Source organism: Emydura macquarii, unplaced genomic scaffold, assembly GCF_026122565.2.
Source record: "Emydura macquarii macquarii isolate MOO-44397 ecotype Brisbane River unplaced genomic scaffold, CSIRO-AGI_Emac_v2 contig_1644, whole genome shotgun sequence".
Lineage (NCBI taxonomy): Eukaryota > Metazoa > Chordata > Testudines > Chelidae > Emydura > Emydura macquarii.
In genome coordinates this window covers 16,907,503-16,920,776 of record NW_027131781.1, presented here as the reverse complement: position 1 = coordinate 16,920,776, position 13,274 = coordinate 16,907,503, and the positions used below count along the sequence as shown (strand labels likewise).

At 39.6% G+C, this 13,274-nt stretch overlaps 1 protein-coding gene across 2 annotated transcripts in view; it reads right to left on the bottom strand.

The window, feature by feature from the left end:
* The window catches only part of HOMER2 (homer scaffold protein 2), a 93,281-nt gene that overhangs the window by 43,435 nt on the left and 36,572 nt on the right, over positions 1 to 13,274 (bottom strand). The window contains exon 2 of one of the 2 annotated variants that reach the window (XM_067556116.1): positions 8,647 to 8,938. In XM_067556116.1, the coding sequence (XP_067412217.1) occupies positions 8,647 to 8,938 (292 nt within the window). The remainder of the gene's footprint in view (positions 1 to 8,646; positions 8,939 to 13,274) is intronic. The other variant, XM_067556118.1, reaches the window with a different exon arrangement.

Sequence of the window (13,274 nt, the reverse complement as noted above, 5' to 3'; positions counted from 1 at the left end):
CTGAAGGCTCAAACTATGACAGTCTAACTTACAGCTGTCTCAAAGAAGAAACTGATTTTTCTGATGAGTTGGAGTAAGGACTGCTTACAATTATTTTATAAGAAAAAGTGTGGGTTTCCCGAAGCGTAACAGATCAGTTTCTAAACCCAAACAGTATTTATAGTGCATGTATCACTACAGACATTAGAAAACCTCAGCTAATATACATGCATTCAGTTGCTGATTATCCAATAGAAAAACAACACAATGTTAATAGAAATAGAGATGCATGATACACATTGGATAACAGAACTGAACTCTACAATTAAACTTTATATAGAGTTTTTAAAGGTCCAATTATGCTTTTTTCACCCCTACACGAAACCTTTTTCTTAGTTACAAATTCCTTTTGAAGACAAACAAGAATCAGAAAGCAGACTAAGTTCTGTGTCAATATCCATGTCAAAGTTAGCAGTTTTGATATTTCCTGGGTAAAGAGATTAAGGTCATCAGATATGTGCAACTTCCTAAACTACAGCACCTCAACTACTCCAGCCCTGGGATTTTCTGCTCAAGTCATGTCATCGAGTGCTGAAGTTTCTCCATTGGAAACAAATCTGCATAGGAGTCTAGGAAAACAATGCAACCTTCATTTGAACTTCGGTCTCCAGAGGAAAATGCTACTTACCTTACCTCTGAGCCATACTATCTTGATTCACCTTACAGTTAACCTTCAAAGAGGTTTATGCAGTATAAAGAAGGCCCGACGTGTTTTCTTCCTGCTGAATTTTTTACATTAGAAATGTAAGTCGTGTCAAGTCAATTTTTTCCATTTTTTGCTGGAGGACTCAAACGTGGACTGGAATCTCTCAAGCTCAGCTCTTGCCAAAGGGGGGGGGAAAAGAGTGTTGAAGAAAACATTCCCACCCTCCAAACTGTTTATTCGGGCATTTGAGTTGTTGGACCAAAACAAAACTTTTTAAAAACAAGTTGGAATCATTTTCTGCTCATTTGATCAGGTTTCACTGGCACGGGTTCTCTGGATGGCACAATCCTATCGGTTCTGCTGTCGCGAATAGATCTCCAGGGCAGGGATCATGTCATCCTTTACATTTACAGAGGGCACAGCACAAAAGGGCTCTGACCCTGCACAGCACTTCTGCATGCTACCATAATATAAACAGCCAACAACAAATACATAATGACAGCTGATAAAATCCGGGTAGACAAGACCTGAATTTCTAATGTAAAAAACCAAGAAACCAAATGCAAACACACGCACCCCGCACCCACCCCCTTTGGAATATTTTTTTCAGCCTTCTTTATACATTATACAAAGACTCCTAAGCTGCTTCCTCCTCCTCTCTGCATTTCACGACTATAAAATATCTGCTGGTCATTTATGCAAAGATGATAGAACAGGAAATATAGGTTTGACAAAGGTGAATCTCCTATTTCTAGCGTACCGTATGTTTTGTTTTTAATAGATTACATGACCAGAAACAGAAAAAAAGTACAGGCACTGTACAACATATAATTGCAGCTAACACACATTTCCCTGAGGGTCCATAAGTCAACAGGAGCAAAAGCAGGGGTGGGAAGCCATTTCATAATGGAGATAAATGCTACGAAGTCTATAAAGGGCATGGAAAAGTAGGACTTTGTGCATGTCAGTATTGTCATAGTCACAGCAGCAGGAAGTAGCAGGGGAGGAATCCATTAGCGATTCCCACAGTTATGTTCAACCATACTATATATATCCTCAGCTAATTAATCTGTTAAAGCGGGATATCAATACATGTTCACTTGGAATATGCTCACAAAAAATTTAAATAATCACATTATATTTGCTACAAATCAGACCCACCAATTCTCAGATGTAAAGTTAAGTGCTATGATGAATGTGCAAGCATCTAGCAAAGTATTTTCATAGCATGTGGTCTGAAGTCTTTATTCAATGCCAAAAAATGTAGCAGTATAGAATATTGTAGCAGTATAGAATTGCTTCTCAACATCACGCCAAATATTTTTCTTAAAAAAGATTCAATACTGTTCTAATAACTGAAATGAGGCCAAAGAAAAAGACATTTAAGCCAGAACAAAATCTGGAGAAAGGCATTTCTCTCTCAAACCCTCTGACAGCACTAGCTGCAAATTCCTCAAATCTGAGCACACACCTTTTGGCAGAACATCCCAAAATGGTGTTTTTTGTTTTTTGTTTAAAGGCTCCAGATTTTCATAACCAGTTTACTTTCATCAACAAAGAAAAGTATGTAGATGGTTACCTTGAAAGTGGTAACTCTAGAGTTCAATTTCCCACATCCACCCCCTTTCATTGTGTAAATAGTCAGCAAAGAAATGTGCTTTCTGTGCAGAGGTGCTGAGCAATTGTATTAACTAGTAATGCAGTCAGGTGCAAGGACTGAAAAGACAAACCCTCAAGGAATCCAAGAATCATTCTACTATCTTCAGCAGTAGAAATCTCCTTTTCAGCATGTGTTATTTATTGATCTCTTATATGACAGGATATGAAATTTAAGGCCACGTATTTTGCAGAGAGGCTCATTCATTTTATTATATTCCCTCTACAGTAATGTGAATATACCCTAAGGGCCTTATTCTGCCACCCTTATTCACACTGAGTTGCACTTTACTCCATGAATAGGCCCATTGACTTTGGTCTCCAGGTCTTCAAATTAACAAAACATTGTATCCTGGGACCCTTCCTTACTATATATAATATTTTAACAAAGTTATCACCAAAGAGGTCATTGCCAGTTAATTTTCAAGGTAACTTATGCTGTACATTGTTTTATATCACATGGAAACAAAAACTTGGGCTCTGCAAATGAATGGTCACACTGCAGTTGAAATGAAAGCTTTTCTTAAAGCACTGAAGATAATTTCTGGAGTATATATTTACCAGAGCCAGCCTTGCAACATGCTGGTCTTTTCCCTCTGTGATCTTGCTTCATTGCTCTTTTCTGCACATCTGTTTAATAATCCTCATGGAAAAATCTTCTCCAGTTCATCAAAATCACAACATGAAATGTCAGGTTTCTCTGCTGGACTGGTCTCATAATATCTATTCCATCCCAAACTATCACTGGATGTTAATTCTTAGGATAAATTTTTTTTCTTGAAGGACAGAATACAGTTGTTTCTCAAAAGATTAACTGATGCATTTTCAATAGATTGAAGTGCAATATCTGGGGTTTTTCTGGGGGGAGATCTAGCTCTTGCTTATTGCCATGACTGCACTGTCCCCATATTTTGAGGGGGCTGAAAATGACCATGTTAATACTCTAAGGAAATATGTTAGGTTCCTATTTTTACAATCTTAATTCTCCTTGTTTAACAAATATTTCCAACCTGAGGTTTTATTGTTTTGTTTTAAAATCAATCCAGGCAGTACCATACATAATTCTCAAGGATGATGGTGGGTACTGCTCTGTTTAATTTGCATTCTTTCAGGTCTCTATTTTTCTAAAAGTAAAATAATATAGATTGATTTTAACCAGGAGTTTTGTGTGCGGTTTACACTGCACAGTAACCAGCCACTTTTATGAGCTCAGAATCTAAGGTAAGAAGGGATTAATATGATCATCTAGTCTGACCTCCTGCACAATGCAGGCCACAGAACCTCACCCACCCCCTCCTGTAATAAACCTCTGACCTATGACTGAGTTATTAAAGTTCTCAAATCATGGTTTAAAGACTTCAAGGTACAGAGAATCCACCAGCAAGTGAGCCATGCCCCATGCTACAGAGGAAGGCAAAAAACACCCAGAGCCTTTGCCAATCTGCCCTGGGGAAAAATTCCTTCCGGACCCCAAATATGGTGATCAGTTAAACCCTGAGTATGTGGGCAAGACTCACCAGCCAGACATCCAAGAAAAAATTTTCTGTAATAACTCAGAACCCACCTCACCTAACATCCCTTCATAGGCCATTGGCATCTCTACCACCAGTAGTCAAAAGATCAGTCAATTGCCAAACTAGGCAATTTTGCCCCTACTGCCCCATTTGGAAGGCTATTCCAGTACTTCACTCCTCTGATGGTAAGAGACCTGCATGTAATTTCAAGCCTAAACTTCCTGATGGCCAGTTTCTATCCATTAGTTCTTGTGTCCACATTGGTGCTGAACTTAAATAATTCATCTCCCTCCCTGGTATTTATCCCTCTGTTGTATTTATAGAGAGCAATCATATCTCCCCTCAACCTTTTTTTGGTTAGTCTAAACAAGCCAAGCTCTTTGAGTCTCCTCTCAAAAGGCAGGTTTTCCATTCCTCAGATCATCCTAGAAGCCCTTCTCTGCACCTATTCCAGTTTGAATTCATCTTTCTTAAACATGGGAGACCAGAACTGTACACAGTATTCCAGATGAGGTCTCACCAGCGCCTTGTATAACGGTACTAACACCTCCCTATCTCTACTGGAAATACCTTGTCTGATGCATCCAAAGACCGCATTAGCTTTTTTCATGGCCACATCACATTGGCAGCTCATAGTCATCCTGAGATCAACAAATACTCCCAGGTCTTCCTCCTCCTTCTCTGTCACTTCCAACTGATGTGTCCCCAGTTTATAGCAGAAATGCTTGTTATTAGTCCCTTAATGCATGACCTTGCTCTTTCCATTATTAAATTTCATCCTATTTCTATTACTCCAGTTTACAAGGTCATCCAAATCTTCCTGTATGATATCCCGATCCTTCTCTGTATTGGCAATATCTCCCAACTTTGTGTCATCCGCAAAACTTTATTAGCACATTCCCACTTTTTGTGTCAAGATCAGTAATAAAAAGGTTAAATAAGATTGGTCCCAAGATTGATCCTTGAAGAACTCCACTAGTAACCTCCCTCCAGCCTGACAATTCACCTTGCAGTATGACCCATGGTAATCTCTCCTTTATCCAGTTCCTTATCCACCTTTCAATTTTCATCTTAATCCCCATCTTTTCCAATTTAACTAATAATTCCCCATGTGGAACTGTATCAAATGCCTTACTGAAATCTAGATAAATTAGATCCACTGCATTCCCTTTGTCTAAAAAACCTGTTATCTTCTCAAAAAAGGAGATCAGGTTGGTCTGGCACGATCTACCTTTTGTAAAGCCATTTGTAAAGCCGTTGTATTTTATCCCAATTACCGTTAACCTCGATGTCCTTAACTACTTTCTCTTTCAAAATTTTTTCCAAAACCTTGCATACTACTGAGGTCAAACTAACAGGCCTGTAATTTACCAGATGACTTTTTTTCCCCTTTCTTAAAAATAGAAACTATCTTAGCAATTCTCCAGTCACACAGTACAGCCCTTGAGTTTACAGATTCATTAAAAATCCTTGCTAATGGGCTTGCAATTTCATGTGCTAGTTCCTTTAATATTCTTGAATGTAGATTATCTGGCCTCCCCAATTTAGTCCCATTAAGCTGTTCAAGTTTGGCTTCTACCTCGGATGTGGTAATTTCTATCTCCATATCCTCATTCCCATTAGCCACCCTACCACTATCCCCAAGCTCATCATTAGCCTCATTAAAAATGGAGGCAAAGTATTTGTTTAGATATCCAGCCATGCCTAGATTATCCTTAACCTCCACCCCATCCTCCGTGCTCAGTGGTCCCACTTCTTCTTTCTTTGTTTTCTTCCTATTTATATGGCTATAGAACCTTTTACTATTGGTTTTAATTCCCTTTGCAAGGTCCAACTCTACTTGGCTTTTGGACTTCCTCACCTTATCTCTACATGTTCTGACCTCCAAGAGGGAGTTTTTCTTGCTGATCCCTCCCATCTTCCACTCCTTGTAGGCTTTATGCTTTATCTTAATCACCTGTCTGCGATGCTTACTCATCCAGCTTGGTCTATAACTCTTGCCTATGAATTTTTTCCCCTTCCATGTTTTTCCCCCAATTTAAATCACACTCCACGGGTTTGACTTTTGGCTACAACATTAGGGGTTTTCATATGGCAGAGCCAATGGTCACCTCATTAATTCTGGAACATTCCAAGCCTATTCTCAATATCCTTCCTTTAGCTGTCTGTATCTTCCTGTTTAGATGGCCTCTGGCCAAAGGATTATGATGAAATTATTTTCTTGACAAAATTACGAAGTTTCTTTCTTATTATCTGATTAAAAGACACGATGATCTATTCCTTTGCTTAGTAATGGTATCTTGATTAAGATTCTTATATTCACACTTGTACAGTTCTTGATATAAATACTAACGGCCTATCCAAAAAGAGGAATATGTCAGCTGTCTTTTCGGTGAGAGGGTACAGTCAAGGCATTGTCTGATCTTCAGTGGCTAAGGGTTATGTGCGTTTTTGGATCACTGATCCACCATGTAGTTTAACTCATCTGTGCCATCTTTATATGTGATAGTTTACCACAAGTAACCATTCTTCTGGGAAGACAAATGCTGGTCAGACAGCCAGAGATACCTACTATTCACAATTCGTTCTCAAACCTGTTTTACTTCATGTTTTCTTAACTGCTTATGTTCTCTATAAATGTACAATGCGTTTCCATACAGAGAAACCTGTAGAGCCCTTTGCAGATACAACACATGCTCTGTAAACACTGGGCAATTATTAGGGGGAAAAAACCATGATCTTCCTAACAAACCACTCTTTCCAGGAGCATGACCTGTCAGACTGGTGGAACGTCAGAACGGTAACAAATATTCATTAAGTCAGCATTCTACAGCCAGCCCGATTTTATGATAACAGCAGAAAAGGGGTTAGAGTGACCCTACATTCTTTTCCATATTTGTAGTTCAACATGTAGCCCAGAGGAACAATGAAGGCTTTAAAAAAAGTAAAATGAGGTTTACACAACCAAGTAACAAACAATCTTTGAATGAATTGCACTGCACTCTAGAGAGTTTTCATAATATTTTATTGTTGCTACATAATGTCAGCGCGATATGGTAAAATCATAGCAATGCACTGATGCTGGATTTCAATACGATTTTTATACATGTCCTGCACTGGCTTGCCTAAGCAAAGCAGTGACCTCTGAGGAGGGAGGTCTTGCGGGTAAGGTGTAAAATAGGGAGTCATGAGCTCTAAGTTATTTTAATCACAGACTTCTTCTCTCAACTAGTTTAACCTAGCCATACTTCAGTTTGCCCGTCTTTGAAATGGAGATAACAGCGATAACCCACAGGGATGTTATGAAGCTAAACTAACTAACTGATATTAGTAAACGCAGTAAGATCCTTGGATGGAAAAAAGTTGCTATAAAAATGCAACATATTGGCTGTACCTGGCAGCACAATACCAGGGCTTCCTTTTCCAGCCTACATTCTCAAACAGTGCGATCCTTAGCGTGGAAGGACTCCACAGAAGAGGTAATGAGGGACTCTCCAAGGAGGCCAGCATCAACTGTATGTTGTTCATCAGCCAGCCCAGGCCCAATAATCAGGAAAGAGGAAGAACAATCCAGAGGTTGGTGAACAAGTCATTCTTTGCTGAAAGTGTCTCAGAAGACTTTTAATTTCAAAGGATTCAGATTCATTTGGTGCACCCTAATGCTGACAGGCTTGGCTAATAGGCGCACTCTCTTCACAAAGCACACTGAGCACCACCAAGCACACAAGAGATGTATGCCACCCCAAACTTAGTAAATGAAATGTTTATTTGCTCCTATTAACTCCAAAATGCAATTGTAATCCATAATCTATTTTAGAGAGAGAAATATTTTAAACAAAATAGTCATTGACATTATTCTACTTTTAGCCAGACTAATATAAAAATGAAGGAAGAAAAAAAAAACATATAGCCTAGAATGCAATCTCAGGCTGATGAACTCTGCCTTGCTAACATTAGCCACTGAATTAAGTAACTGTTCCAGTTTAGACCTTAAAGGAAAGTTAACATGCAAGGAGATCATTCTATAGTCAAATGCACATTTGGGGTTCCCACTGGAATTAATGCAGACATGCTTCCAAAGGCAGAATTTGGCCTTAACTAGTTATTACAGAAAACAATAAAAGCTAAACTTAAAGGGAGAAAAGGGGAAGAGAAGGGCTGCAGCATTGTGTGGTTTCTTCAGTTTTTCACACTGTGCTAGAACGAATGGGTGCACGGGGCTGGGAATTACAGTAGCAGACTGTCTTGCAGACTGAAAAAAGTGACCAGCAGTGTGAGTCTATCAATGACAGTAGAGTATAACTACTCACTAAAGATCTATTATTTTATTCCAAGGCGTGGGCAATCCTTGGTCTTCAAAACCAAAAGTTCTAGTCTGAGTGTACACCTTTTCCATGGTTCCCTTTAAAAATGGGGTTTTGCCACAAAAGTTCAGATTGAATGAAAGTATCATAGACCCCCTTCTCAGTCAAATACTAGCCAAATTGGACGCTAAAAACTATTGGCCTGCCAAGATGTCAACTGTGTTAAGCTATTCTAATTGATACAGTCTTGCCTCCACAAATATGATTGTGTTCAGAAAGCCACTTATAACTCCACACACCCCCTTGCATTTCTGCACTGGAAGCTTTAGCAGTACAAATAAACATAGTGGATTACATACAAATTAAATATTTATTCAATCATGTCTGTAGGCTGGCCCATCCATATCTGTTACCAGTTAATGCTGAGCAGCCTCACACGATGCTCTCCAATCAATAAACATGCCAGATGTATCCGTCAACCTCCTACCTTGGCTCCATCCACACTGATAATCCGATAGCTGTTTCTTGTGCTGTCATAGAAGTAGGAAACAGTTACAGCCTGCTTGCTTGCAGGAACCCAGTTCTTCTTGGTGCTGGGGTCAATTTGGAAGACATGTGCTCTGGTGGTGAAGATGGGCTGTTCTCTGGAATAGGGAGGGACAGGAGAAATGGATGCATGAGTTTGTGGAAGATGAAATGTTGAAGAAGTCCGCTCTTGATCAACCATGTTGAAAACAGCAGGCCTACCCTCACAGTTCAAATGAGATAACTCTGGAATTCTAAATGAAAGAACAGCATACTAAAATTACTATCTGAATCAGCACTCCAGTGTTCAATACCTATTCTTAGCCTTCCCATGTGACAGTTAGCTTCCTGAACTCACTGACCTTGATCCCTTCTTGGGCCCACAGTACAAATGCAATTTTAGTTCTCATGTTGCTATAACTCAACACTACTAAAATATCAGCACCTTTTTCTGCAAATTACATTGACACGCATCTTTGTCAAATCGATCTGGTTTTTCTAAAAACACACGACTTTCCTTCCTCATACCACTCAGCCATATGAATCATTACTTCGAGTCAGAACTCACTGCAGTCTCCTCACAATTTTATCTAGCCAAATACAGAGCATCACTATTGACATACTAAAATCTGAGTTCTTACGTTCTGAATCCTGAAAAAAAAATTGTAATACATTTCAGTTCAACAAGCTGTATTTACGGGTGAAGTATTTGGGGTCCCACCCCATCACCTCATTTCCTAATTATAACACTGGCAATTCATAGACAAACTTACTCGACACGAGAATTCTACACAAAAGAACAGGTTTGTTTGGGTTTTTTTTAAAGATAACAATATAAATAACATGAGAGTAGAAAAGAAGCATGGTTGAAAGAACAATACACATGATACACATGAAGTTATTTGTATTAAAGTTTACAGTTAGCATTTATTAAGGCAATAATGTAGAAAAACATTCTATTACCACTTCAAATTGTTCCTTCCATCTAAGTTAAATTTTAAACAGTAGGGCAAACTCTACTGTATTTATATAATCCTTTATTCCCTGCATCTGAGGACTAATAGATTAATATATTATATAAAATAGTGAACATTCCATGACATTACTATTCAATATATCACATATAGAATATTATATCTAGACATAATTATGACAGGATGCAGAAATGTCAATTTATTACAATACAACCCACCACAACAACCTCAGAGAAATCTGATATTTACAACACACAAACTGAGTAGACTGCCATAAAATGTTTTGCACAAAGCTAACCGATGATGGCTAGGTGGAACACCAGTAGGGATTTCTGATATTTGTTTTATAAATATTTTAATTCACTCACCTCAAAGCCATCAAGCTGTGCATATATCTGGCCTGCATGTTTTCAATCATGTCCTCTGTTCCTCCCACTTGTTGTGTTATCTTAGGGTGTGGCGACACTTGGAACTGGAAGAGTAATTTCCAGCTGGAGGAAAGGTACCCACCACACTAAAAACAGAAGTGTAGCTGCCATGGTGAGAGTGGTAGGAGGGGCTAAGTACCCTGAGCATACAAATAGCATCTCCCGATGCCACAGCTACACTTCTGTTTGTAGTGCACTAGCTCAAACAGAGCTAGCGAGGGTGTGTCTCCTCGAGCTGGAAATTATACTTCCAGCTCAAAGTGTAGACATACCTCTAGGCTGTAAGATCTTCAGCACAGGGGCTGTCTTCTGCTCTGTTTGCACAACATCTAGCACAATCCAGCCCTAGTCCTGACTGAGGTCTATAAATGCTATAAGTGTAATACAAATAAAAATTAATCAAAAGCAGGGGCTATGTATTTACTGACATTGGGCACATCTGATACTCTGTACAATTAACTTGGCAATGGTGGTTTGCTGTTGAAAAGCCTAATGAGGCTAAAAATGATAAAAATGTGCAGATGCAGTAGTAATGTTTTTTCCTTGTAAGACATGTGCAAAGTTTTAAATTATGCAGGAGCTGTTGAGTAAGTTTCTGGATGGATGCTGTGCCAAATTCAATAAATTCAATACCCATGTGGAAGAAACTTCAAATACAATGGGACTTTCTCTATGACAGTGAATGAATATAATTTATTCCAGTTATTCCTTATCAGTAGTTCTGTGAGACTGATGTTATGTACAGTCCTAGATGAATTTGGCTCTCATTTTATATACTAAATCTGTGCAGTGCTTAACTGGAAAAAAGGGGGCATTTCTCTATGCTATACATAGACTACTTCAGTTATAAAATCCTCAAGCTCAGAGGCCTAAAGCCCACTCAGGTGTCAAGTTTTTATGAAGCAAATACAAGTGAATCTATTTTCTGCCATGCCAATAATTACCTTCATATTAAAACATGTCAGAATGTCACCTGCTGCTAGGGTTTATCTGTAATGGGGAACTCAAGAGAAATTTCCCCTTTAAACTTTTCCCCTTTGGCTCTTAAAAAATATTCAGTAATTCCACAGCCAGGGTATAGATATTTTCCCTTTTGCCTTGCTCTGTATTTTTTTTTTGTGGTTTCCATTATCAATTCTTAGTTGCTAAACATATTTTTTCAGTCCACAATTTCAAGTTCTTTATAGCTTTCCTTTTTTCCACCAGTACTTCCAAAAATAAAATTTCTGTTAAGTCATCTTCCTAACACCAGACAAAACTTTAAATTTCACATCACCTCTATGTGGGTACAGTGGTATCCCCTGTGACAAATGCAATTCTAGGAAAACAAGGACTATTCAAAGGCTGTTGTGTTAGCTATGATACACAGAACATAAAGTTATTGAATATATTCCTGGCTACATGTGTCAGGTAAAGGATGTTTCCTGCAGGAAATAAAGACATGGGAATGGAGGAGCGTGTAATTAAAGCAAAGCCCCAGTGCTGAAACAATGCAGGTAACAAGTCTTTTGAACTTTCACCCCTTGGGCAATAGCATAGACTGGTTTGACCCTGGTTCAAGAGGCCTAAGACAATGAACTCAAAACTGTATAAAGTGATGGCCCTGACTGGGAGATGGGCACTCCCACTCCATCCAAGAATGGAAGACATAAACCTGTGACCAGAGACAGGCCTTGTGGAGGACCTGAAGTACTTTAAAACCCTGCCATGATATCCATGTGGAAGTTGGTAACCATCTGGCATGCTTGTGTTTACCATATTTAAGATCGGTTTCCTCTAAAGTGCCTTTGTTCTGAGCAAACAGCACTTTGTTTTATGAGTGCTGGCTAGTCATTGACTAACCTGTCATTGCCACTGAGAAAACAGAGCTGCAGGTGCTGAACTGAAGTCAAATCTGCTAAGGTGATCACAGGCTGCAGTCTCCTTCAATTCACTAAGTCCTCAATCTGGAGGGAGAGGATCGCAGGATCCCACACGGAGAAAGGTGATGGCCAGAGACCTAAGTGGGGCGCCCTTAAGTAGGCCATGAGGGGGGTCAGAGCTGCAATTAGCTCAGGAATTATGACACACGTGTAGTGAAGTTGGGTATAAAATGAAGAAGAAAATCTCAGATTGGTTCAGAACCTTGCTACATGTAAGCTGCAATTCCTATTTAGAATTATACGGCCAAATTCTGCTCCATAAATTCAACAGCCATTACAGTCAATGGGAGTTGCACGCCTGTGTCCAACTAGCTAATTTACCTGACAGTGAAGTTTAAGGTTTGAAAAATCCACTTGTCCACTCAGCTGTGGCAATCCAAGCTTCCATTAAAAAGTAAAATAACTAAGTTCCTAGCCCTTAATTATTACAATGATAGCCTTCCAAATGGGCATAACCAACATAATATTGTCTTCCTGAGTCTGCAGACTGACAGTTCCAGTACCTCTGCTGCTGCTGCTTGTAGCTTTGCCAATCTTGCCTACCGCTATTCAGAACCCTCTGGGGAGCAGGCAAACTAGCAAGAATCAGTCTTCGGTTGCAGCTTGGGAAAGCCTTGAGCACAGGCAGATGCTGGAGTTGTTTACTGAGAAGCTAAACCCCCAAAACAGGGCTGATACCCCCATTAGCTCTTGTCTTGAGATAGCCAGGAATCTTTGTGTGTGAGTGGGGAAAGGTCTAGAGAGAAAGCTACTTCTCCAGCACCCAGGATGCTCTGTGTGCATGTGGCGGTGGCAGTGGAAGTGACAATGAGGTTGGGAGGGTGCATTCCAATTTACTCAAAACACTTACCAGCTGGTATTTATAAAAATAAATGGAGCTGCCAAACAATGTTCAGTGGCAGCAACCTGGTAGGAATCCCAGCAGCTGGGGAGGTCTTGCCTCTTCATGTGGTATTGACTCGTGAACAGAGGGCCCCTTACTGCAGTGTAGTCCTCTGTACATTAAGGTGTCTGGTACTCCGTGGAAGAGTGTGTGCATGCAACATTTAGTTAGGGCTGAAGGTGCGTAAGAGGGTGGATGTTGGGGAAAAAAGGAAGAGATTAATTGGCCAACTTAGAAAACAGAAGTAGGGGAAATGTTTTAGGGAAAGACCTTGAAGATACAGAAATAAGGGTACATAAGAATATAAGAGCTGCCGACTGGATCAGACCACTGGCCATCTAGCCCAGTATCCTGTCTCTGACAGCAGTCAATATCAGAGTGTC